Source organism: Lissotriton helveticus (assembly GCF_964261635.1).
Source record: "Lissotriton helveticus chromosome 1_1 unlocalized genomic scaffold, aLisHel1.1 SUPER_1_unloc_92, whole genome shotgun sequence".
In the NCBI taxonomy this organism is placed as follows: domain Eukaryota; kingdom Metazoa; phylum Chordata; class Amphibia; order Caudata; family Salamandridae; genus Lissotriton; species Lissotriton helveticus.
In genome coordinates this window covers 362251-389370 of record NW_027611739.1, presented here as the reverse complement: position 1 = coordinate 389370, position 27120 = coordinate 362251, and the positions used below count along the sequence as shown (strand labels likewise).

General features: G+C 44.9%; 1 protein-coding gene across 2 annotated transcripts in view; it reads right to left on the bottom strand.

Annotated features, from left to right (window-relative positions):
• Positions 1-1005: 1005 nt before the first annotated feature.
• LOC144806639 (uncharacterized) overlaps positions 1006-27120 on the bottom strand; it is a 72819-nt gene continuing 46704 nt past the window's right edge. Inside the window, exons 1-2 of one of the 2 annotated variants that reach the window (XM_078672957.1) lie at positions 3617-5458; positions 1013-3531 (exon numbers count right to left, since the gene is read on the bottom strand). In XM_078672957.1, coding sequence (XP_078529083.1) covers positions 3062-3531; positions 3617-5321 — 2175 coding nt within the window. In that variant the 5' untranslated portion in view covers positions 5322-5458 and the 3' untranslated portion in view covers positions 1013-3061. Of the gene's footprint in view, positions 6019-27120 lie in introns of those variants that run through there. The other variant, XM_078672956.1, reaches the window with a different exon arrangement.

Here is a 27120-nt window from a genome sequence, read left to right as displayed (position 1 = left end):
CACAAACCTTATAAGCTGTGCGCATCAGGGGAACTGCGTGAAACTTCAGCAATTAAAATGTCGGCCTATGCGCACAATGCCAGAAACTGTATTTGCTGTGCGCATCAGTAGAATGATCAGCCCGATTACTGATGGCACATATTTATTCAGGGAGGAGTCACTTTAGTTTGGTGCTAAATTCCATGTGTAGATGTGAGTCTGGTGGTGCCTGATAACTGAAAGGCACACATTTGTTTACATACAATTTCATATATGTCTGATTTATTATTCCTATTACAGTGCCTTCTACCTTGAGAAGGCCCGTCCTAGACCAGTGTGAGGACAAAACCCATGCCGACAAATGAGCGACCTGAAGTGTAATACTGAGAAAAAGTAACCTGGAGGATTGCTGTAAATGAAAAAAATAATAATAAAGAACTGCATAACAACAGCTGGGTGACCTGGAAGCCGATTGTCTCTCTATATAGTACTAGTTTGTGATTACCTTACAGTGCTCACATTATCATCCACGCTAGAAGAGATGGGAGCCTGGGGTGTCTGGTCACAGAAGCTCATTTACATACAAAGGGGGTGACAGCCTGTTCACAACGCACAGCACAACTTGTTTACGTAAAGTGCTAGTACACAGAACAGGTTACAGTCTTGTGTCTCTTTTTTTTCATTTTCTTTAATATATCCTGCACCTTGCTCTGTTCTTCTCTTTCTCTCATTTCAATTCATAGCAAATTACTCAAATTCATTATTGCTTTATCAGCACGGCACAAGTCGGGAGGTAGCCACAGTTTGAAGCGGTCCCCCCACTATTATCTAGAAACGGGACTCAGTTCCACATAGCTCCTTAGCCTGCAACTGGTAATTGTTACTTCGTGCCCCAGCACTGCAGACACAGGCCTCTGAGTGTTTGTTTGTGTGAGTGGTGCAAGAGAGGAACAGAGAACTTGACACAATTAGTCCTTCTATTGCTTGATACATTGGCTGGATAAAGAATAACGTCAGGAAACAAGCGCAAATTAGAAGCATATTTTATTTATTCGCTGAAAACTGTTAAAAAATGTAATTTCCAAGTTCCACATATCTGTTTAAAAATATTTACACTTTCAGTCCTTTTTCGAGTTTAGTTACAAACTAATAGTGGGCAAAACACATGATGTATAAAAACTGAAACCAAAAACTTATTTTTACATTATTTTATGTTTCTTGTTTATTGTTTTTAAAACAGTCCATCAACCTTTCACGTGAAAATTATAAGGGCCTGACATCACTTCTTGTGATGTCACTACCTGTGACGTCACTGTGATTTGCATATGATAATGGGCTCCTTCACTATTTTCCTTACTTGTGCCCTGTTTATTGGCATGACATGGGTCTATAGGTATTAAAAATAAACATTAAATTCACAGGTGTTCAGCCCATTTCTCTGGTGATGTCACATATTGGCATGTATTCGGCTGCTTCTTCTATTTTTAGATGAGTACAAATAACGGACGTTCCCCCTCCTTCCAATTCGTTCTTTTTCTCCCCCTTTCTTTGTCTCTCTCACTCTCTTTATCTCTCCCCCTCTTTATCTCCCACACACTCCTGTTAGCTTTAGCTTCATGAATGTCACTGCCACTTCTGGCATTCATACGACAAATCCTTCAGGAGATTTGAGGAAAAGGGACAATCAAGTGTGGAAGATGAGTTGCTGGGAGTGCAACTGATTGTCCTGGCACATATATGCTTTTGATGTGGGATTTCGCTATTTCACCACATTCTTCAAACAGAGTCTACTGCTTACAGAGGCTCAATTCTGGTAAAAAGTAGAGTTTGGCAAGTCACAAAATGAATAGGGAGAGCCAAGTCGGGGAGGAGCCATGGGTCACACTTAGTTATAAGGCCCGAGACACGAGCTGAGCCATCGACCGAAAACAGTGTGTAAGAGATGCAGCAAACGTTACTTAAAAACAAGGTATATGCTCTTTTATATCTGAAAATAGGTTATTTCTTGAACACCTGTGCTTCGCTTTAATTCTTTATCTACACTGCAGTGGCATTTGTTAATAGTAATACATGCATTTTACCAATGAAGTTTCTCATCTCCAGATCCCTGACAACATGTCCACTCTGGGTGTGTTGGGTTTATAGGTTTTATCACTAATCCGACAAGTTAGCTGAAAATACCACTGTTAGTCCCAGTATTGTTCAGTGTTGCTTTTACAGGTTGTGTGATCAGGTGCGATTAAATGTTTTTCTTTGTATCTCTTCTTCACCAAATAAAAATCAATAATGTTTCTTTTCTTTTAATCCACATTGTGCTTGTCTCCCACTGTGTATCCTGGTACATAATGTCAATTTGCTATGTGTACGGAAGTGAACAATCACTGGAAACAAACACTTTTATAATCCTGCAAATACTGTTATCTGTTTTACTTCTTTACTGCTATTCGGGTCTTTTATCATCTGGTATTTCAATGTCCCACATAATTTGTATTGGATCTTTTTCTGTAATTCATTCCTCTCACAATAACTGCACTGTTTTGCTCTTTTCTATGTCCTCAGAAGGGTCAGAAGTGGAGAAATGTGGCTCAATGGTTAGAGCGGCAGACCCTGATGCAGAGGTCTGGCCCGGGACCTGGGTTCAATTCCCGCCTCGGCGGGTCTTGGGCTCAATTTCCTCGGACCTTATAATTCTCGCCTCGGTGCCTATTCTAATCATGGGTCCCACTCTGCAACTCTGGGCAATAGCTTGCTTAATCTCCACAACGGCCCCAACAGCGCTGGGATGACTGGCTTCACCCTGGGGGTGCCCAGGAGTGGACATTTCACAGGAAAGCCAGGAAGGGTTCCACAGCAGTATGCGTTACAGCACCAGGACACCCCAGTTGGGGTATTAGTGCACTTTACAAGTACAAATTACATTTACATTTACAAGGGTCAATATTATTTTTGATGTTCTTAAGTTCTTTCCGGAATCTCTGCAGCTTTAGGATTATTTCCATGTGAGTTAAATGAAGGAGTGAATTCACTGAGGGCTGTGTGGGATTGAAAATTGACAAAAGCACTTCTCACTTTCAGTGCCCTTCTATGTTTTCCCCCTGTGTGTTTGCTGATGACTTTGTAGCTCTAATCGTCGACTAAAGCTCTTTCCACATTCATTGCACTTGAGTGGCTTTCCCCCTGTGTGTGTTTGTTGATGTTTTCGTAGGGTTGATAACTGACTAAAGCTCTTCAAACATTCACAGCAATCATATAGTTTTTCCCTTGTGTGTGTTCGCTGATGTCTTTGAAGGTGTGATAACTGACTAAAGCTCTTTACACATTCACTGCACTTGAATGGTTTTTCCCCTGTGTGTGTTCGCGGATGACTTTGAAGGTGTGATAACTGACTAAAGCACTTTGCACATTCACTGCACTTGAATGGTTTTTCCCCTGTGTGTGTTCGCTGATGACTTTGAAGGTGTGATAAATGACTAAAGCTCTTCCCACATTCATTGCACTTGAATGGTTTTTCTCCTGTGTGAGTTCGCTGATGATACCTTAATGCTGAAGAGCTGCGAAAACTACTGTCACATTCCGAACAATTATAGCGTTTTCCCTCTGTGTTTTATTCGCTGATGTCTTTGTAGTACTGATAATTGACTAAAGCTCTTCCCACATTCAGTGCAATTATATGGTTTTTCTCCAGTGTGTGTTCTCTGATGCTCTTTTAGGTGTGATAATCGACTAAAGCTCTTCAAACATTCACTGCACTTGAATGGTTTTTCTCCTGTGTGAGTTCGCTGATGATCCTTTAATGCTGTAGAGAAGCGAAAACTACTGTCACATTCACTACAATGATAGGGTTTTTCCCCTGTGTGTGTTCGCTGATGTCTTTGAAGGTTTGATAACCAACTAAAGCTCTTCCCACATTCACTGCACTTGAATGGGTTTTCCCCTGTGTGTGTTCGCTGATGACTTTGGAGGTTTGATAACTGACTGAAGCACTTCCCACATTCACTGCACTTGAATGGTTTTTCCCCTGGGTGTATTCGCTGATGTGTTTGAAGGCTTGATAACTGACTAAAGCACTTCCCACATTCACTGCACTTGAATGGCTTTTCCCCTGTGTGTGTTCGCTGGTGTCGTTGTAGTTCTGATAACCTACTAAAGCACTTTGCACATTCACTGCACTTGAATGGTTTTTCCCCTGTGTGTATTCGCTGATGACTTTCAATGCTTGATAAGTGACTAAAGCACTTCCCACATTCACTGCACTTGAATGGTTTTTCCCCTGGGTGTATTCGCTGATGTGTTTGAAGGCTTGATAACCAACTAAAGCTCTTCCCACATTCACTGCACTTGAATGGTTTTTCCCCTGTGTGTGTTCGCTGATGACTTTGGAGGTTTGATAGCTGACTGAAGCACTTCCCACATTCACTGCACTTGAATGGTTTTTCCCCTCGGTGTATTCGCTGATGTGTTTGAAGGCTTGATAACTGACTAAAGCACTTTCCACATTCACTGCACTTGAATGGCTTTTCCCCTGTGTGTGTTCGCTGGTGTCTTTGTAGTTCTGATAACCTACTAAAGCACTTTGCACATTCACTGCACTTGAATGGCTTTTCCCCTGTGTGTGTTCGCTGATGACTTTGAAGGCTTGATAAGTGACTAAAGCACTTCCCACATTCACTGTACTTGAATGGTTTTTCCCCTGGGTGTATTCGCTGATGTGTTTGAAGGCTTGATAACTGACTAAAGCACTTCCCACATTCACTGCACTTGAATGGCTTTTCCCCTGTGTGTGTTCGCTGGTGTCTTTGTAGTTCTGATAACCTACTAAAGCACTTTGCACATTCACTGCACTTGAATGGTTTTTCCCCTGTGTGTATTCGCTGATGACTTTGAAGGCTTGATAAGTGACTAAAGCACTTTGCACATACACTGCACTTGAATGGCTTTTCCCCTGTGTGTGTTCGCTGATGACTTTGTAGTTCTGATAACCTACTAAAGCTCTTTACACATTCACTGCACTTGAATGGTTTTTCCCCTGTGTGTGTTCGCTGATGACTTTGAAGGCTTGATAAGTGACTAAAGCACTTTGCACATTCACTGCACTTGAATGGCTTTTCCCCTGTGTGTGTTCGCTGATGACTTTGTAGTTCTGATAACCTACTAAAGCTCTTTACACATTCACTGCACTTGAATGGTTTTTGTCCTGTGTACATGTGCTGATGAAGCTTGCGTAGTGATGACAAACTAAAGCTCTTGCTGCATGTGTATGATTCTTCTTTCTTGGTTAGTGTCTGTGGGTCGGGTACATATTTGTCTACATCCCATGACTGCATTTCCTGATGGGCCGACATGGTTTATAAAGCACTTGTGTTTTTCTCACACACTTTATATGTGTGCAGTATTTTGCATGTTTTATTTCTGTTTTCACAAAAAAATGCGATAGCCACCAAATATTTGCCACACTCCTAATACGTAGAAGGTGTCTTTGTAGGCGATTGTGCCTTTAGATTGGATTATGGCTATGCACGATTGCGGGTAAAGATGTATCTTCCTTCTGACCGGTGCAAATTAGGACAGTCTATTGTATTGTAGCTACAAGAACTCCTCTTTCCTTTACCCGTCAGTTGTCCGGCTCTGCTCTGTTGTGCTTTTCTCTGGTTACTGTGGTTTGTCAGGAAAGAGTTTACAATTCGGAATGATGGCTTGTCATCATTTTATAAAACAGAGCTCTGCGGTAATCACACCATACAGATCCCATGATATTGGACACTTGTTTATACAGGAGGCGGTTTGTTATTGTTGTTGCCTTAATTTTCCTAAGGTCATTTCTTCGTCTTGTGGCATGGAGGTGCACAGCTCAGCGTCTTACAATCACTGAACTGCCCTTGATGCTTGATCCGGGATCTGTCAGTTTGTGTGCAGGTTCCCCTGTCGCCGACTGCGCTGATGTTTTCCTGAATACTGTAGCTCAATATTTCTGTTATTATTGAAGATTTACAGCATTCGCTTTATTATTGATGGTCATTTCACACATTCAAGGCTTGTTTTCTGTTGGATGTAAAAATATTTAAAATTACTAAATTGAAACATAATGGAATGAGAATTCACAATAGTTGTAAAAGACATTTCGGGGAAGATTTACCAAATCTCCACACAATGCAGCACAGCCCTCCCCTAGCGAGGCTGCGCTGTGTGGCGCGACAGGAAGGGAACAGGAGAGCACCATATTTTCAAAGATATGGCTCTCTCCTTCCCTTTCCCTTGCGTCGGCACTGATTACAGCAGCCGTGCGCCATGCACACACCTTAGCATCAGAGCGCTAGGGTGTGTGTGAGTCCAGCATCGGTTTTGTACAGGAAGGACACCGTTCCTGTACAAAATACTATGTCAGACATGAGGGAAGGCTTTTCCCACTTTGCATGCATGTTGCACAGTGTAGCACACATGCAAAGTCAGAGAAGGAAGGAGAAATTAATTCAGTTCTCCTTCCTTGTGTCTTGTTTAAAAGGGTGCAGTTTTCTCATGCTTAACCCAATCTACTGATTTTGGTAAAATGGGTTTAGCATGAGAAATCTTGGGTGGTTGCACGGGAATGCCCATGCACCCCCCTTGGCAGGTCCCAATGTGTGAAGTAATGCGAAGCAGTGCTATGCGCAGTTTCACATTACTTTTACATTATTTCCAGCGCTAAAAAAGTTTAGCGCTGGAAAGTAAATTAGGAAAAAAAGATTTTGCGCTGTTTTGTGCCACTTTTGTGATGCAAATATGGCGCAAAATATTAGTAAATCTCCCTCTTCTTCTTTACCACCTTTAAAAATTAGCAAGAAATATTTAATCATACACAGATATTTTACTAAAGGTTCTGTTGATCAGGTGATATCTTATTAATGTCTGAAAAGGAGGTGATTTACCAGCGTTCACAGAGTAACTGAGCAAAGTAAAGGCGCTCACGGGGCACCCAAGTGCTTGAGGTTTTGCTTAAGATAGACGCATATGGTCAAGATTTAATTTAAACAAGAATAGATTTTAGAAAAAGAGATGGATCAGGCTGGGCTGCAAAATTTCCAGTAACTCTTTACGAAGTATACAACGAAAGTAACTCCATTTACACACTTCTTCTTATTCTTTCCGATTCACTTACGATCATCTCAAATACCAACTCCTGTCTTTACCTCGCTGTTCATAAGTCACCATTGACACTTTCAACAGCTACCTTGGTTGAAGCATTTCTGGTTTCTTCTACCCTAGAAGATTGGAACATTATTGTGGGTTGGGGGGGTTCCTATCACCATAACATCTGTCCATCTCCCTGAAACTAGTGCAGCTTACAGAGCCTGGTTCTGGCCTGAAAGACAACTTTAAAAAGCGGTCTTTAGTTCTTCCTAAAGTAGATAAAGTTCTGTAAGATGCAGCTCCTTCCGGGGCTTCTGTGTAAAACCGAACGAGGGGTTCACTGTAAGGCCCGTCCTTTACATTATAAGCGCAGATATGGCAAACAAACGTTGATTCATATAATTTAATATTCAACAATATCAGTCATTTTGTACTTATAGAGAATCCATCACACCCAATAATTTACCTGCCATATCCCCGCAGCAGATGTGTGCATATTACTTTTTTCCCCCCTTTTCCACCATTACATGGCATCTGGTATGACGTTGTCCGTTTGGGGCCCAGGATGCCACTTTGTGACCGGATGGGCATTTGGCAGAGCGGGAGGAGGTCTCAGTTATCCACAGGTGATGCGGCATTTCCACCTTTCCATATTTCACATCTTCTAGTTTATCTCATTTCCTGCCTTCGGTCCCTCTACTGCTCTCTGGCTGCTCACTCACTCTGTGGGGTATATCAGAAGTCAAATAACGGCCTGATACTCACAAGGCCGTGATTCTCACTTCTTCTACAACACTTATTGTGGCCTAGTTTAGAGTTTGTCCAACAGATTATTGCCTCAAAACTAGGGGTGGGCGAAGAATTCAGCTCTGCCGGCGGAGCTCGCGAATTTTTGCCCAGAGTGCGGAGTTCCAAAAAACTCCATGAAGTAATGCAGAACTGAGTTTTTTTCTCTAGCAGTTCTCCAACGGTAAGGTGGCGAGCGCTTGTGAGAAAATATAATGCACTAGACCTCCTCCTGGCGAGATTTCTCATTGCGGTAGGTCGCGACCACTCGAGTGTAGAAATCTGCCATTCTCGTTGATGAAGCTGCTACTCGATTAGAATGTCAATTTGAGCGGCAGAAAGCAGCAGCGCCCTTTGGCACAACGCGTAGTGCCGTTCGTGCTGCTTTTATAGTACTAGAAACCGGGAATGGGCTTTGGCTCTTAACCAGTCAGACTAAACCGACCAAACTTTAGATAACAAAACGTGTGCCAGGACTGATAGTTTTTTAGAGACTATTTACTCATGACCTCTATGAACATAACATAAACGTCTGCTTTAACAATTGCATCATTTAATGATCAAGAATTTCTTTTTTCAATCTTAGAAAACAAATATATATACTGTGTGTACAACAACATAAACAAGCATTATATATACAATTATATACAATAAATATACAACACATTTGAAATGACAAATTTTTCACTTATACCACATCCATACTTCTTTCATCCTTCCCAAACATAGTACAAACAAAACAATCCCTAAGGGCACCAAAATCCAAATATAAAATAAAAATAGATTTAAATCCAAATCTCAATGGTCGAAATTATTCTGAAATGACGTTTAAGGCACTTTTTTTGTAACAAATTCTTGACAAAAAAGCGGATTGAGATGAGCTATGGTGATTCCTTAGAAAGGGTGACCTGGGATAATGGTCGACGCGTTTCGAACCCTGAAACTTGTGGGGTTCTCATCAGGACCAAGAAGACTCTATAAAAAACAAAACATAACCATTTGTAGGTGAACTAAAAAATTAACTTAAGTGTGCCTCCCCAATGGCGCTTCCCCTACCTTGAGTCTTTGCTACCATTCTCCTATGTAGTGGTGGTATATGGGAATCTAAAAAAATTGTTGAAAGTTCTGATTAGGTCCTTCTTTACATGACAAACATTGCATGTTAGTCATATTCATGCATCACATCTCTTATTCTCTCATTCTCTACCCCGACACTTACCCCAATGGGAGGAAGACGATCTGATGGCGGACACACAGCGTGGGCGGCTCGCCTAAGGCTGTTGAGTAGTTCGGATGATCTTTTTCTGTAAGGTTAAAAAAGTAACCACCAATTACGGACTTGTGACCTGCGTTAGCACTTGGTTAGCGCCGAACTGGAAACGCGCTCGCATATTGAAACCTTTCTTTGCTGAGCTGCGCGCCACAACCGGTATTAAAATAGAAGTGATTCCACAATTTTCTTTTGCTTAGCGTCCTGCTTTCTGTTAAAGCAATCTCGGACTTGGATGCAGTCTTACCTGAATCAAGCAAAACTTTCTGAGTTAATCAGAGTCCTAGTTCGACAAAAACGTCCTGGTGAGCCATGGCACAGATTGAATTCAGTCAGTGCCTGAGTGAGTGTGGAAAATTACTTCCTGTATGTCACATGATCGGTCTCACGTAGCAAAGCATTCTGGGACCAGAAGTCCAATGTATATAAAAGGCGGTTCTAAACGAAATGAAAATGTTTTTAAGGTCGTCCTATTGTACCATAGATGGGGCTGTCTGTGTGGGTGTAGAACAATATTCCCTTTATATCGCATAGTCGTTGTTGCGTGAAGCATTGTGGGAACTGAAGTCCTGTATGTCCTGAGGTAGTCCAAATGAAGTGACTGTTGCTCGCGGGCAGTGGGGGTTCTTAGAATTCAAGATATTGCTTTAGGTGAAGCGCCATTGGGGAGGCACACTTAAGTTAATTTTTTAGTTCACCTACAAATGGTTATGTTTTGTTTTTTGTAGAGTCTTCTTGGTCCTGATGAGAACCCCTCAAGTTTCAGGGTTCGAAACGCGTCGACCATTATCCCAGGTCACCCTTTCTAAGGAATCACCATAGCTCATCTCAATCCGCTTTTTTGTCAAGAATTTGTTACAAAAAAAGTGCCTTAAACATCATTTCAGAATAATTTCGACCATTGAGATTTGGATTTAAATCTATTTTCATTTTATATTTGGATTTTGGTGCCCTTAGGGATTGTTTTGTTTGTAGTATGTTTGGGAAGGATGAAAGAAGTATGGATGTGGTATAAGTGAAAAATTTGTCATTTCAAATGTGTTGTATATTTATTGTATATAATTGTATATATAATACTTGTTTATGTTGTTGTACACACAGTATATATATTTGTTTTCTAAGATTGAAAAAAGAAATTCTTGATCATTAAATGATGCAATTGTTAAAGCAGACGTTTATGTTATGTTCATAGAGGTCATGAGTAAATAGTCTCTAAAAAACTATCAGTCCTGGCACACGTTTTGTTATCTAAAGTTTGGTCGGTTTAGCCTGACTGGTTATGAGCCAAAGCCCATTCCCGGTTTCTGGTCTAAGAGCGAGCAGCTACTCGCGAGGCTTACTTTGAAGTGTGACAAGCTACCACTTCAAATAGGCAGTTAAGAACCCTGCTATAGGTTCGTAATACACATGTCCCATTAGTAGGGCCCACTGTGGTAGCAATTGTCATTTGTTTGTATGTTTGTTTGTCATTAATCAATTTTTATGTGGAATATCTGAATATTGGGTATGGCTGAAAAAGATACTTTCGCTTATAGTGAAGAGCATATTCGTAACCTTATTAGTGCCCCCCCGGTGTTCGCTTCTGCTACATTGAGCACCTCAGCTAAAACTCAGAACGAATCCGAAAAATGAATTAGATTACGCAAAAAACAAATCCGGACGGATTTGCACGGACATTTTTTGTTGTTACATTTGAAGGCAGGGACTATACCAACTGGACTGCAAATACACAATATTCCAGTGGTTTTCACGGACGACCCGGAATATAAAAGAAACTTTAGCTGCATTGAGACCAAATGCAGCAGAGACCTCATGGTCTTAACTGTTGAAACGGCACACAGAATTTCACTTAAACAATTGGAGGAAATCAATGTGTTGGAAACTGAAATCCAAAACAACCAATTAATTACGGACTCAAAAGCCCTTTTGGATAAAATTGAAAAAGAGATTTTAGAATTTAAGGACTTTACAGTAAATCAGAAAAGTAATAAATTTGATCTTGACAAAAAGAATTTCTCTCTGGAATCAACATATCCGTATCTGCACAAAGACTTCTATTTAAGATCAGAATCAAGACGCTACCTTGGAGATAACCAAGGGAGATCACGGAACAAATTCCTTACATTTTCGGACACTTCATCATCCTCATCAGGAGGCCAGTCTGATTCTGGTGGATCAAGGAACAATCAAAACAGAAGGGATAACCAACAAGATCAGCAACCTCATCCCCAACAACAACAACAACAAAATCAAACTACTTTTTTAGGGAGAGGCCAACGGAGAGGACGAGGACGGATGCGCTACAACCAACAACCATGGGAAATGAGAACGCGCCGACAGTATTACAAGAATTAAAAACCTCCTCAGTTTTCAATCTGTCCACACGCACATTGACCTCATCAGAAATTGCCATATTGAACAAAGTTTTATCCTTCGTCCCCTCGAAACCTACAAACTTCGTTAAGATGAAATTGGAAGCAATGGAGTTTTGCCGTAAGATTCGACTCAGAACTTTCTTTAAAGATTCTCCCCCTTCCAATATGTTGGAAGTCACTGGACTTAAAAAGAAATCTACCTTTATCCCTCCTGGGTATAAAATTCCAAAAGAGGTTTTAACATTTGAAAGGACTTTGCTTTCAGGAATATCAGCAATTGAACATAAAAAGCAATACATCAAATACAACCTTCAAAAAAGTGAAAAGGATGCCCTATTGACATTAAAAAATGACAAAACTGTGGTCATAAAACAGGCCGATAAGGGAGGAGGAATAGTGGTCTGGGATGTAAACAAATATAAGTAAGAAATATTTAGGCAACTCAATGATACCAACTGTTATCGTCGGATCGGAAAGAACCCCACAAATGATCTACAATCCGAACTTTTCAGGATCATTCAAAGTGGTTTTGAGTGTGGGATCCTTGGTCCTAAAGAATTTCTCTACCTTCAAAATACAAGTCCCAGAATACGGGTGTTCTATGTTCTCCCCAAGTTACATAAAGATGACACAAATCTGCCAGGACGCCCAATTGTTTCGGGCTGTGATTCTCTCATAGAACCAGTGGCGAAATATATTGATTTCTTTCTGAAGCCATTTGTCAACGAAGTACCAGCTCATTTGAAAGACACCACAGCTTTTTTGAACCGAATAAAGACTGTACAGTTTGACATTACAAATCAATTATTGGTGACAATGGACGTCACTTCACTTTATACTCAAATACCACAAGAACAAGCATTGGAGACGTTGGAGTTTTTTCTGGATTCTAGACCACGCCCCAGAAGGGTCCCCACAGAATTTTTGTTAAATTTAGCAAAATTTGCTTTACAGAGAAACTTCTTCACATTCGACTCCGAATTCTTCTTCCAGGTAAAAGGAGTAGCCATGGGCTGCCCCTTTGCACCTGAGCTGGCAGTTCTCTACATGGGACTATATGAAGAAAAATTCATTTACAATAACAACCCATACTCGGACAGCATTTCTAAATATATGAGGTACATAGACGATGTCTTCTTTATCTGGACCAGATCCCAAGAACTTCTGGAGGAATTTGTCGGCTGGATTAATTCAAAAACACAGGACATTAAATTCACCGCGGAATCATCAAATCGAGCAATTACATTCTTGGATGTTAAAGTTTTTCCCTTAAATGGCGGCTTAGGAACAACTCTATATCGGAAAACAACGGACAGAAATAAAAGCCTCCATTACACAAGTTACCACCCAAGAAGTCTACGACAGAATTTGCCTTTCGGACAATTCTTGAGGATACGGAGGAATTGTTGTTGTAAGGATGAGTACTTTGCACATGCCTCCCAGTTCGTCGAAAGACTGGTTGAAAGAGGGTACCCAAAGAAACTTGTGAGACACGCCCTTAAACGAGCATGGTGGGTCCCCAGGGACTCGCTGCTTGAAAAAAAGAAAAAACAGGAATCCACTAGAATCGTGTGCGTAACAACTTTTTGTCCCAATGCACACCAACTAAAGAAAATGATCAATACCAACTGGCATTTAGTTAAAGATCTACATGAGGACTTTTCGGAATTGCCATTGTTTGCATTTAAGAAAGATATGAACGTGGCAAACCATCTGGTCAGGGCAGCATTGCCCAATGAACAACAACTCAATCTCAGACAAATGCTTCAACTCCCTCCAATATTGGGACATCATAAATGTGGGACCTGTACATGCTGTGAGCAAACAGTAGAAGTATCAGTTTTCTCTTTTGAAGGCACTCATTGGAAGCATGAAAGCTTTACTAACTGCAAAACGAAAAATGTAGTTTATGGGATATTATGCCCATGTCCAAAACTGTATATTGGGAAGACCACGCAAGAGATCCGTCAAAGGATTACCCAGCACAAATCTCGGATAAGAAGACATGTGGCAAATGCACCACTCGTCAACCATTGGATGTCAAATGAGCATAAGGAATCTGAACTCTCATGGACGGTAATATAAAAAATTGAAAATGACAAACGCGGCAGTGACCTGGATGCCAGACTGAGCCAGCGGGAAGCTCTGTTAATTATGAAATATAATACCGCAATAAATGGCCTCAATGAAATTTCAGAAATTTTCAAGCTTTGAGAGGGCCCTCCTCAAAACTTTCAGAAGGCACCCCTGGATGATAACATCAAGATATACATTGCCTTTCTAACACTATGAATACTGATTGAGAAGTGTTGAACTGCGAACCTTTATATTTTTCCTTCATACTAAATATTGGGTTCACCATGAGAACTGCCCACCTACCTGTGCCTCGCAACATTCACCTAAAGCAATATCTTGAATTCTAAGAACCCCCACTGCCCGTGCACAACAGTCACTTCATTTGGACTACCTCAGGACATACAGGACTTCAGTTCCCACAATGCTTCACGCAACAACGACTATGCGATATAAAGGGAATATTGTTCTACACCCACACAGACAGCCCCATCTATGGTACAATAGGACGACCTTAAAAACATTTTCATTTCGTTTAGAACCACCTTTTATATACATTGGACTTCTGGTCCCAGAATGCTTTGCTACGTGAGACCGATCATGTGACATACAGGAAGTAATTTTCGACACTCACTCAGGCACTGACTGAATTCAATCTGTGCCATGGCTCACCAGGACGTTTTTGTCGAACTAGGACTCTGATTAACTCAGAAAGTTTTGCTTGATTCAGGTAAGACTGCATCCAAGTCCGAGATTGCTTTAACAGAAAGCAGGACGCTAAGCAAAAGAAAATTGTGGAATCACTTCTATTTTAATACCGGTTGTGGCGCGCAGCTCAGCAAAGAAAGGTTTCAATATGCGAGCGCGTTTCCAGTTCGGCGCTAACCAAGTGCTAACGCAGGTCACAAGTCCGTAATTGGTGGTTACTTTTTTAACCTTACAGAAAAAGATCATCCGAACTACTCAACAGCCTTAGGCGAGCCGCCCACGCTGTGTGTCCGCCATCAGACCGTCTTCCTCCCATTGGGATAAGTGTCGGGGTAGAGAATGAGAGAATAAGAGATGTGATGCATGAATATGACTAACATGCAATGTTTGTCATGTAAAGAAGGACCTAATCAGAACTTTCAACAATTTGTTTAGATTCCCATATTCCACCACTACATAGGAGAATGGTAGCAAAGACACAAGGTAGGGGAAGCGCCATTGGGGAGGCACACTTAAGTTAATTTTTTAGTTCACCTACAAATGGTTATGTTTTGTTTTTTGTAGAGTCTTCTTGGTCCTGATGAGAACCCCACAAGTTTCAGGGTTCGAAACGCGTCGACCATTATCCCAGGTCACCCTTTCTAAGGAATCACCATAGCTCATCTCAATCCGCTTTTTTGCCAAGAATTTGTTACAAAAAAAGTGCCTTAAACATCATTTCAGAATAATTTCGACCATTGAGATTTGGATTTAAATCTATTTTCATTTTATATTTGGATTTTGGTGCCCTTAGGGATTGTTTTGTTTGTAGTATGTTTGGGAAGGATGAAAGAAGTATGGATGTGGTATAAGTGAAAAATTTGTCATTTCAAATGTGTTGTATATTTATTGTATATAATTGTATATATAATACTTGTTTATGTTGTTGTACACACAGTATATATATTTGTTTTCTAAGATTGAAAATTGAAAAAAGAAATTCTTGATCATTAAATGATGCAATTGTTAAAGCAGGCTTTTATAGTACTGGCACTAAAAATCAGTGAGAGCAGTGCAACTTAATAAACTCTGCACTAGCGGAAGTCTGCAGAGTGCGACAGAGTTTCTATGGCACTTCGTGGAGTTCCGCGGAGTAAAACTCTGCAAACGACGGCAAGGCATTATCAAAACGTGACAGATATCCTGCCTGCCTTATTATAATTGCCACAGGATGTAATGCATTCTTAATGGGGCAGGCAGGATACCTGTCACATTTGTGATGGAATAAACCATCCGCTGAAATCTAAATGAGGCCTTTGGTGTACATTGTGTCCAGTGTGGCTAGCTGGGCTTGACGGATCTTGTGGTTTGTTGGTCTCTCACTGCTTTGAGGTCATCGCCAGGCAGACCTTCTGTCAGCTGCGCCTCGTGCAGATCTTCCTTCCAGGCAGGACTTCTGTCAGCTGCGCCTTGTGCAGATCTTCCTTCCAGGCTGTACTTCTGTCAGCGGCGCCCTGTGCAGATCTTCCTTCCAGTCAGGACTTCTGCCAGCTGCGCCTCGTGCAGATCTTCCTTTCTAGGCAGGACTTCTGTCAGCTGTGCCTTGTGCAGATCTTCCTTCCAGGCTGTACTTCTGTCAGCGGCGCCCTGTGCAGATCTTCCTTCCAGTCAGGACTTCTGCCAGCTGCGCCTCGTGCAGATCTTCCTTTCTAGGCAGGACTTCTGTTAGCTGTGCCTTGTGCAGATCTTCCTTCCAGTCAGGACTTCTGCCAGCTGCACCTCGTGTAGATCTTCCTTTCTAGGCAGGACTTCTGTTAGCTGCGCCTCGTGCATTTCTTCCTTCCAGGGTGGACTTCTCTCAGCTGTGCCTTGTGCATATCTTCCTTCCAGTCAGGACTTCTGCCAGCTGCGCCTTGTGCATATCTTCCTTTCTAGGAAAAACAGAACAGGGTGGCTGGACAGGATTATTCGTGAAACAATTCACCAGACACACAGTCAATCTGTACCGTGTGACCACTGGATTTAATTTTCCAAACAAGTTTATTTTTCTTTTTTACATTTATCAGCAATTTTTTGAAACACAAGCACAAACAAAACCACTGTCAATTCAAAAGGTTCATATATACAGTATCTACAAATGCACACATTTACAAATTTACAACAAAGAATCAAACAAAAGATTGGTTAGACACACCAAAAGACAATCACAAATGTATAATAATTCAAATAAATTGCAATTATATACAGTGCAGAGATTAATCCATAAGCGAACAAACGGGAACCAGTCCTAGAGATTGAAAAAACCAAGTGACAGGCGGGGTTGAGATCAAAAACAAGCCTGCCTGTCAACGAAAGCCTGTGGTGTAATGTTAAATAGGGTTGCAAGGCTAGGATACAGAGTGGTGGTATGATTTACATCCTAGCGGCACCCTTTGTTGTAGCCACAGGGTGGTATTGTCGACGCGTTTCGAACCTAAGTATTCAAGGTTCTCTTCAGGACAGGGACTGGGAAACAGATTCTGCAAAAAAGTACAGAGTTTGGTGTCAGACGTACATTGACGTACTGTAAAATGCCTACTCAGACTCCATGAGAAGTGGAAAGTATTTACCTGCACGCGGGCACAAAGGTTGCCGTGGCGTAGGTATGTCGTGTTCACACCTAAAAGACATATCTAAAGGTGCTTAATGCACGGGAATTAAAAGGGTCGCACTAGGAAAGGCGAACGGGCTGTCCTATATATGAATCATACCTGCAATAGGCGCAGAGCAGGACTTAAGGCGTGGTGTCAGGCTTCAGAAGCTTGCAGGTATCAGGGCGGCTCACTTTATTTTGCGCGTGTAGGTCTAGATGGGTGATACAAAATCATGTATGGAATATATATCTCTCAAGGCATGGGTGCACAGCACAACACCCCCCCAATCGCCAAGAACGACTTGCGCGAGGTTCCTACCTGGCTATGCAGACCACAGGGAGGGAAGCGGCCGGTCACTGGCCTCAGTTCAGGCCGGCAGTTAAAGTTGGCCCGCTGAAAAAAGAGAGAAACCCTTTGTGAGCGCCAGGGTCAAGAGGCAGCAGCGGAGCTGGTTACAAACCGCTGCGCATAGCAATGCTTACTTTTCTGAATGAAGTAATCAAGCCACAGAAGGTCCGTGTTGCTCACTCTCTCCCAGGAACAAGCTGTCTGTAGGTGGAGCGCCGGGACACCAGTGGGTGTTTTGAATCCAGTTCACAGTAACAGGGGGTGTGGTCAAAAAACGGAATGGAGCCCCTAAGAATGCTGGGATCTGTAGTTTTTGGGAACACTGAAGACTGGCCTGTCGGCTGATATTATACAAGGAAGCCTGCCCAAAGCCTCGCAATTTCATAATTCTACAGGCGTGCAATTTGTAGATGGGACGCCTGGACACCAGAAGGTATTTTGGATCCGGTTCACAGTGACCGTGATGCCCCTGAGGAATGCTGGGATCTGTAGTTTTGATGCAACTAAAGACTAGCGTCTCGGCTGATATTATGCTTGGAGGCATGCCAGAAGCAACCCCATTTTCGTAATACAACTGCTTGCTCAACTGATTTTCATGACTTTCCTCCCCGCACATGGGCATATTTACAAGGTCAATACAATGAGCCACATTTACACAATAACACTCTATTTCATCATATCCCTTGTTTTCCCCAACGTGGTGCATGTACATATACACATCCAAACGCGACATTCCTCCCCGCGCAAAAGACAAGGTGACTCAATACTAGACCTTGTGCGACTCAGTGGATATTGTTAAAAACGTGAGTAGAAAATGGAAAATAATTACACAGCGAAAGTTATAGTAGTGCAGCACAGCCAAACTGGACAACATCAAGGGCGGAATCATAAATTGACAGTTTCAGTTTTTGAGTCACCTTGTCTTTTGAGTCATGGCAGTGTCTATGGGTGCAATGCAATTATTGCTGTTCAGAACTCTGAAATGTACAATGAATTCAGAATTTTCATGTGCTAGATGGGTATATTGGCATGTACTACTGTAGTGAAAACAACGTGTATGAGGACGTGTAGTGATATTATGTAAATATTGCTCATTTCGACTGATGAAAATGTCTTTTTTTAAAGTGGCCTTGTAAATATGCCCATGCGCGGGGAGGAATGTCGCGTTTGGATGTGTAGAATTATGAAATTGCGAGGCTTTGGGCAGGCTTCCTTGTATAATATCAGCCGACAGGCCAGTCTTCAGTGTTCCCAAAAACTACAGATCCCAGCATTCTTAGGGGCTCCATTCCGTTTTTTGACCACACCCCCTGTTACTGTGAACTGGATTCAAAACACCCACTGGTGTCCCGGCGCTCCACCTACAGACAGCTTGTTCCTGGGAGAGAGTGAGCAACACGGACCTTCTGTGGCTTGATTACTTCATTCAGAAAAGTAAGCATTGCTATGTGCAGCGGTTTGTAACCAGCTCCGCTGCTGCCTCTTGACCCTGGCGCTCACAAAGGGTTTCTCTCTTTTTTCAGCGGGCCAACTTTAACTGCCGGCCTGAACTGAGGCCAGTGACCGGCCGCTTCCCTCCCTGTGGTCTGCATAGCCAGGTAGGAACCTCGCGCAAGTCGTTCTTGGCGATTGGGGGGGTGTTGTGCTGTGCACCCATGCCTTGAGAGATATATATTCCATACATGATTTTGTATCACCCATCTAGACCTACACGCGCAAAATAATGTGAGCCGCCCTGATACCTGCAAGCTTCTGAAGCCTGACACCACGCCTTAAGTCCTGCTCTGCGCCTATTGCAGGTATGATTCATACATAGGACAGCCCGTTCGCCTTTCCTAGTGCGACCCTTTTAATTCCCGTGCATTAAGCACCTTTAGATATGTCTTTTAGGTGTGAACACGACATACCTACGCCACGGCAACCTTTGTGCCCGCGTGCAGGTAAATACTTTCCACTTCTCATGGAGTCTGAGTAGGCATTTTACAGTACGTCAATGTACGTCTGACACCAAACTCTGTACTTTTTTGCAGAATCTGTTTCCCAGTCCCTGTCCTGAAGAGAACCTTGAATACTTAGGTTCGAAACGCGTCGACAATACCACCCTGTGGCTACAACAAAGGGTGCCGCTAGGATGTAAATCATACCACCACTCTGTATCCTAGCCTTGCAACCCTATTTAACATTACACCACAGGCTTTCGTTGACAGGCAGGCTTGTTTTTGATCTCAACCCCGCCTGTCACTTGGTTTTTTCAATCTCTAGGACTGGTTCCCGTTTGTTCGCTTATGGATTAATCTCTGCACTGTATATAATTGCAATTTATTTGAATTATTATACATTTGTGATTGTCTTTTGGTGTGTCTAACCAATCTTTTGTTTGATTCTTTGTTGTAAATTTGTAAATGTGTGCATTTGTAGATACTGTATATATGAACCTTTTGAATTGACAGTGGTTTTGTTTGTGCTTGTGTTTCAAAAAATTGCTGATAAATGTAAAAAAGAAAAATAAACTTGTTTGGAAAATTAAATCCAGTGGTCACACGGTACAGATTGACTGTGTGTCTGGTGAATTGTTTCACGAATAATCCTGTCCAGCCACCCTGTTCTGTTTTTCCTATTGTTGAGATCCGGGTTGGTCAGATGTAGGATCCAATACCTTTACTGTATCTTCCTTTCTAGGCTGGACTTTTGCCAGCTGCGCCTCGTGCAGATCTTCCTTTCTAGGCAGGACTGCTGCCAGCTGTGCCTTGTGCATATCTTCCTTTCTAGGCTGGACTTCTGTCAGCTGTGCCTTGTGCATATCTTCCTTCCAGGCAGGACTTCTGCCAGCTGCGCCTCGTGCAGATCTTCCTTTCTAGGCAGGACTTCTCTCAGCTGTGCCTTGCGCATATCTTCCTTCCAGGGTGGACTTCTGTCAGCTGCGCCTTGTGCAGATCTTCCTTTCTAGGCAGGACTTCTGCCAGCTGTGCCTTGTGCATATCTTCCTTTCTAGGCTGGACTTCTGTTAGCTGCGCCTCGTGCATATCTTCCTTCCAGGGTGGACTTCTCTCAGCTGTGCCTTGTGCATATCTTCCTTCCAGTCAGGACTTCTGCCAGCTGCGCCTTGTGCATATCTTCCTTTCTTGGCAGGACTTCTGCCAGCTGTGCCTTGTGCATATCTTCCTTCCAGGGTGGACTTCTGTCAGCTGCGCCTTGTGCATATCTTCCTTTCTAGGCAGGACTTCTGCCAGCTGTGCCTTGTGCATATCTTCCTTTCTAGGCAGGACTTCTGTCAGCTGTGCCTTGTGCAGATCTTCCTTCCAGGAAGGGGCTTCGGTCAGCTGTGCCTTGTGCATATCTTCCTTCCAGGGTGGACTTCTGTCAGTCGTACCTTGTGCATATCTTCCTTCCAGGGTGGACTTCTCTCAGCTGTGCCTTGTGCAGATCTTCCTTTCTAGGCAGGACTTCTGTCAGCTGCGCCTTGTGCATATCTTCCTTTCTAGGCAGGACTTCTGTCAGCTGAGCCTTGTGCATATCTTCCTTTCTAGGCAGGACTTCTGTCAGCAGCGCCTTGGGCAGATCTTCCTCCCATGCAGGGCTTCTGTCAGCTGCACCTTGTGCAGATCTTCTTTTCAGGCAGACCTTCTGTCAGCTGTGCCCTGTGCAGATCTTCCTTCCAGGCAGGGGCTTCTGTCAGCTGCACCTTGTGCAGATCTTCCTTCCAGGCAGGACCTCTGTCAGCTGCGCCTTGTGCAGATCTTCCTCCCAGGCAGGGTCTTCTGTCAGCTGCTCCTTGTGTGGATCTGCTTTCCAGACAAGGACTTATTTCCTCATGGATCCGTTCAAAGGTTGGGAGAGGTAGAACTGGTCAAGGTCATCTTCTTTATTGCAGTTCTACTGGTCAAGCCACAGAGGTCGAGCTCTGAGATGGAGAGTCTGGATTTTCTGAGCTCTATGGAACATTAAGACAGTTCTACCGCCTCCAGCACACACTACAAGACTCCAAGAGTCAACGCTACAAGTGCTGCTCCAAGGTTTAATTCAACCAATGTATCTGAACATCCCCTGGCAAATGCCAACTAGAGAAACAATCAATCATTTGTTAAGCGCACTACATACCCGCGAGGGTCTCAAGGCGCTGGGGGGGTAGGTGGGGGCCGCTACTGATCGAACAGCCAGGTCTTAGTATCCTCCTGAAGGTCAGCAGGTCTTGGGTCTGTCGTAGGCTCAGTGGGAGGGTGTTCAATGTCTTGGCGGCGAGGTCGGAGAAGGATCTCACGCAGGTGGTCGTTCTTCGGATGCGACGGACGGTGGCGAGTGAGGTCGGCGGAGCGTAGCTGGCAGTTGGGGGTGTAGAAGGAGAGCCGTCTGTTGAGGTAGGCTGGGCCGTTCTTGTGGAGTGCCTTGTGTGCGTGGATGAGGAGCTTGAAGGATATCCTCTTGTTGACGGGGAGCCAGTGTAGGTTTCTCAGGTGGGGGTGATGTGGTACATCGAGGCTCAGTCGTGCCAAGGCATTTTGGATGCATTGTAGTCGATTGATGAGCTTGGTTGGGGCTCCCGCTTCGAGGGCGTTTCCGTAGTCGAGTCTGCTGCTGACGAGGGCCTGGGTGACTGTCTTTCTTGTATCTGTCGGGATCCATCTGTAGATCTTGCGGAGCATGCGGAGGGTGTTGAAGCAGGAGGAGGAGACGATGTTGACTTGCTTGGTCATTGGAAGTGTTGAGTCGAGGATGATTCCCAGGTTGCGTGCGTGGAGGTTGGGGGTCGGGCTGCCCCCAGTGCCGTTGGCCACCAGGAGTCGCCAAGGCTGACGGGTTGGAGCCGAGGATGAGCACCTCCGTCTTGTCCGAGTTCAGCTTCAGACGGCTGATCTTCATCCAGTTGGCAACAGCCTACATTCCGTCATGGAATTTGGCTTTGGCGGTGATGGGGTCCTTGGTGAGGGAGAAGATCAGCTGAGTGTCGTCGGTGTAGGAGATTATATTGAGGTCGTGCTGTCAGGCGACGTGTGCGAGCGGGGCCATGTAAATGTTGAACAGTGTCGGGCTGAGGGAGGATCCTTGAGGTAGGCCGCAGATGATCTCTGAGGCTTCGGAATGGACCGGGGGGAGGCGGACGCTCTGGGTTCTGCCGAAGAGGAAGGAGGTGGTCCATTCCACGGCCTTGTCTCGGATCCCTGCGGCGTGGAGGCATGCGCGTAGTGTGCGGTGGCAGACTGTGTCGAAGGCGGTGGAGAGGTCTAGGAGGATGAGTGCTGCAGTCTTCCCCTTGTCTAGCAGGGTCCTGATGTCGTCGGTGGCGGCGCTGAGGGCTGTCTCGGTGCTGTGGCTGCTGCGGAACCCTGACTGGGAAGGGTCCAGGATTCGGTTGTTTTCGAGGTATCGGGTTAGCTGTCTGTTAACAATTTTCTTGATGACCTTGGCCGGGAAAGGGAGCAGAGAGATGGGTCGGAAGTTCTTGAGGTCTCTTGGGTTTGCCTTGGGTTTTTTGAGTAGGGCGGTGAACTCGCCGTGCTTCCAGCTCTCTGTTAAGGTCGCGGTCTCAAGGGAGAGATTGATGAAGTTGCATAGGTGGGGTGCGATGGAGCTGCTTGCTTTGTTGAAGACGTGGTGCGGGAAAGGGTCTGACGGTGAGCCGGAGTGGATTGTGCTCATGGTCTTGATGGTTTTTTAAGTAAACAAGGGAGCCCAATGGATACCCTGGACCATGGGTAGTCAATTATTATAGAGAACAAAGGTCCTAAGGATAGTTCAATAAAATAAACAATGAAATTATAGACCGAAATCAGTACTATAATAAAATTTTCTCCACCCAGCCGGGTGAGGAAATATTTAATGTATGATCAAGGAGAAATCAATTGACCTAGGGGAGGTCACATACACACATTTAGATAGGGCACAATCCTGTACCTATCCCAAAGTCAGAAAACATATAGTAAGCAAAGTAAACAAGTCAGGAAAAGGGTTTAACATGCAAAAAACGTTGGAGCCAACTGTCGCTTGCAAAATGTTACACAATCTCAGCAATCTTCGACATACAGTATCTACAGGGCAATATACAGATGAATTAACTGCAGAACTGTTTAAGCGTCGACGTTTCAATCCCCTGGCTCCTAATAAACCGGGATCATCATCAGGACTGTATTAATCATTGCCTGTTTTAATTGCAGAAGCCTGTTGGGGTACAGATGGAAAAAATAATAAGGGAACAACATAAGGAATCCGCCTACAATTGTAAAAGCTTTTCAGTAGCGAGGTCCATAAACACATTTAGCTGGCAGCTAGTGATTAAACAGGTGACCTTAGTTTGTGGCTATGTGACATGTTCAAGGCGCAAACATGCAAGTGAGGGCCACCTGGTAAACCACAGCTTAGTGCAAATGGAGGTCACGACATGGGTAGGAAGACCAACCTTTACCGTCACTGTGAGTGGGTGGGTGGGTGCTGAGTTACAATGATCGTGGTGGACTGTTAGCTCTGGCCCCTCCTTGCTTTCAGACAATTCTGATATTTGCAACCAGGCCATTACCTCAATACCGGTGCACTAATATATATTTGCACTAAGCTGTGGTTTACCAGGCGGCCCTCACTTGCATGTTTGCGCCTTGAACATGTCACATAGCCACAAACTAAGGTCACCTGCTTAATCACTAGCTGCCAGCTAAATGTGTTTATGGACCTCGCTACTGAAAAGCTTTTACAGACGCTTAAACAGTTCTGCAGTTAATTCATCTGTATATTGCCCTGTAGATACTGTATGTCGAAGCTTGCTGAGATTGTGTAACATTTTGCAAGCGACAGTTGGCTCCAACGTTTTTTGCCTGTTAAACCCTTTTCCTGACTTGTTTACTTTGCTTACTATATGTTTTCTGACTTTGGGATAGGTAAAGCATGGTCTTGATGGTGTCATGGACGCTCACGCAGGTCCAGGCTAGCAAGGGCATGTGTTCGATGGTGTGCGGAGGGTCTATTGTGTTGCTGTCTGTTGGGGCTGTCTGGGTGTTGAAGCGGTCGTGTATGTCTGCTATCTTGCGATGGAAGAAGGTGGCGAGGGAGTCGCACAGGGCTTGCGACGGCGGGATGTCATTGGTGTTGGAGCTGGGGTTGGAGAGTTCCTTCACGATGTTGAAGAGCTCCTTGCTGTCGTGTGCGTTGATGTCGAGGCGGTCTTTGAAGGAGGTCTTCTTGGCAGCCCTGATGAGGTGGTGGTGGTTGCGGACGGCGTCCTTGCGTGCTGCGTTGCTGTCCGGAGTTTGTTCACGTTGCCATTTCTTCTCTAATTTCCGGCAGGCATGCTTGGAATCTAGGAGTTCTGGGGTGAACCAGCTGGCCCTATTGCTGGTGTCTCTGTGGGGGGGTTTCTTCAGTGGGGCGAGGGTGTTGGCGCAGTCCTCGATCCAGCATCTGAGGTTGTGGGCAGCGACGTCGGTGTTGGAGGGTTCGGTGGGTGGGCTAAGAGCAAGGTTTGCATGTAGTTGGTCTTCGGTGATTTTGCTCCAGCAGCGGTGGGGGATCTGTTGGGTGCGGTGGTGTGTGGTGGGTTTCTGGAAGGTGATGTGGATGCAGCGGTGGTCGGTCCAGAGGAGTTCGGTTGTGTGGCTGACGGAGACATGCGGACTTGAGGAGAAGACAGGGTCGAGCCTGTGGCCTGTCGGAGTGGGTAAGCGTTGTGACGAGATGTCTCAGTCCGAGGTTGGCGAGGTTATCGATCAGGGTTGTGGAATTGTTGTCGTTGTTGTTCTCAAGGTGAAAGTTCAGATCTCTGAGCAGGATGTAGTCGGTGAAGGTCAGGGCGTGCGTGCTGATGAAGTCGGCGATGGAGTCGCTGAACTGGGGGCGGGGTCTGGGGGGCCGGTATACGAGGGTGCCTCTGAGGGTGGAATTAGGGTCTGTGTGGATCTGGAAATGCATGTGTTCGGCGGTGCTGAGCGCGTCGTCAGTGCTAGTCGAGACCCTGATGCTGATTCCTTCTCCACCTCCGTTGATGCGGTCTCTGCGGGTGATCTTGTAGCCGTGTGGGATGGCTACGGCGATGTCGAGTGCGGAGGAGTTGTTCAACCAGGTCTCTGTCAGGAAGGTGACGTCTGGGGAGGTTGTGTTGAGCAGGTCCCAGAGCTCGACGGAGTGTTTGCGTGCGGAGCGGGTGTTCAGTAGTATGCATCGGAGGTGGTTGAGGTCTTTCTTGGCTAGTGGTTTGTCGGCTCTGTGGCTGGTGTAGCTTCAGTTCTGGCAGGTGAAGGGAGCGTGTGTGCGTTTCGGGGTGGCCTTGAAGCAGTTGTGGGTCCGTCCGGGGTTGAGAGCTTGCAGAGTGCTGGCATCATAGTGGTGGCGGGTGTGGGGGCCAGGGGTTCTTGCGCTGGGCGCGGTCCAGGCGCGGGCAGGTGCAGACAGGCTTGCTGCATGCCAGCGGCGCGAACGCGCAGCGGCCGGCATGTGTGGGGAGGTGGGAGTGAGGAGCAGCTGGGAGGCGGGAGCAGCGAATGGGCAGTCAGGGGGCGGAGCCGCAGGGGACACAGTTGCGGGGGTGGTGAGGGGCGACGAAGGAAACAGAAGGCAAAAGGGCACAACAATTGAGGGGGAAACAAATGGCACAGAGGGCAGAAAGGTCATAAAAAGGGCAAGAAGGTCACAAGAATACAGGGGAAACGAGTGGCACAGAAGGCAAAAAGGTCACAGGAAGGGCAAAAATGTCACAGAAAACGGGGGGAAATGAGTGGCACAGAGGCACAAAGGTCACAAAAAGGGGCAGAAAGGTCACAAAAAACGGGGGGAAACGAGTGACACAGAAGGCAGAAAGGTCATAGAAATGAAGGGGCAGCTAAGCAACAGAAGGCAAAAACGGGCAGAGAGACACGGGGGCCACGAGGGGAGCAGAAGGAAAAACCAGGCAGAGAGACATGGGGGCAGCGAGGGGAACAGAAGGGAAAGCGGGCAGAAAGACATGGGGGCAGCGAGGGTGAGAACAGGCACAGGTGGTGCTGTGCGGAGGGGGAGCAACCTACCTGGAATGGTCAAGGGTCGCTCTCCTCACCACGAAGGGGCCAGCCTATATGGGGAGGTGGAAGGGAGGAGCAGCTGGGAGGCGGGAGGTGGGGGCAGCAAATGGGCAGTCAGGGGGGCGGTGGACACAGTGGCGAGGGGCGACGAAGGAAACAGAAGGCAAAAGGGCACAACAATTGAGGGTGAAACGAGTGGCATAGAGGCAGAAAGGTCCCAAGAAAGGGCAGAAAAGGTCACAAAATACGTGGGGAAACGAGTGGAACAGAGGCAGAAAGGTCCCAAGAAAGGGCAGAAAAGGTCACAAAAAACGGGGGGAAACGAGTGGAAAAGAAGCACCCAGACCCAGCGGCGTGGGTAGGTCGAGAAGTTGGACGCACGGGAGACTTTAACCAAATTTTGGATGTATGAACCCGATGTACAGTCCGCCGGGTACTGTTGTAGCGTGTATACTTGACACATTAGGCAGAAGCAGCACAACACAGGTATATTACCACATGGAACACATTTCCTTTTGTGAGATTTTTAGAATAGTACACTAGATACTCAGATAGATCCTGCGAACGTAGACAGTCTTCTACTATAGATACTTTCATTACTAAGGTCCTGAAGAATCGCGTGTAATTGTACACACACGCGAGAAACATGTTGACCGTTTAGATCACACACTAACTGAGACTCATACAGGAAATATTGAATTCCAACGAGTACCGGCTAGTCTTTCATTTTAATTAAAGCAGGGGACCCCCAGAATAAACTTGATACTGGTACTCCTAGCTTTATTTTAACTCACATATACGTCTACGCTGTTCTGGCCCCACACCCTCACTTCACCTGACGGCAGTTGGATAAAAGATCTCCGCTAAAGTGCCCCTCTTTAAGGTGTTGC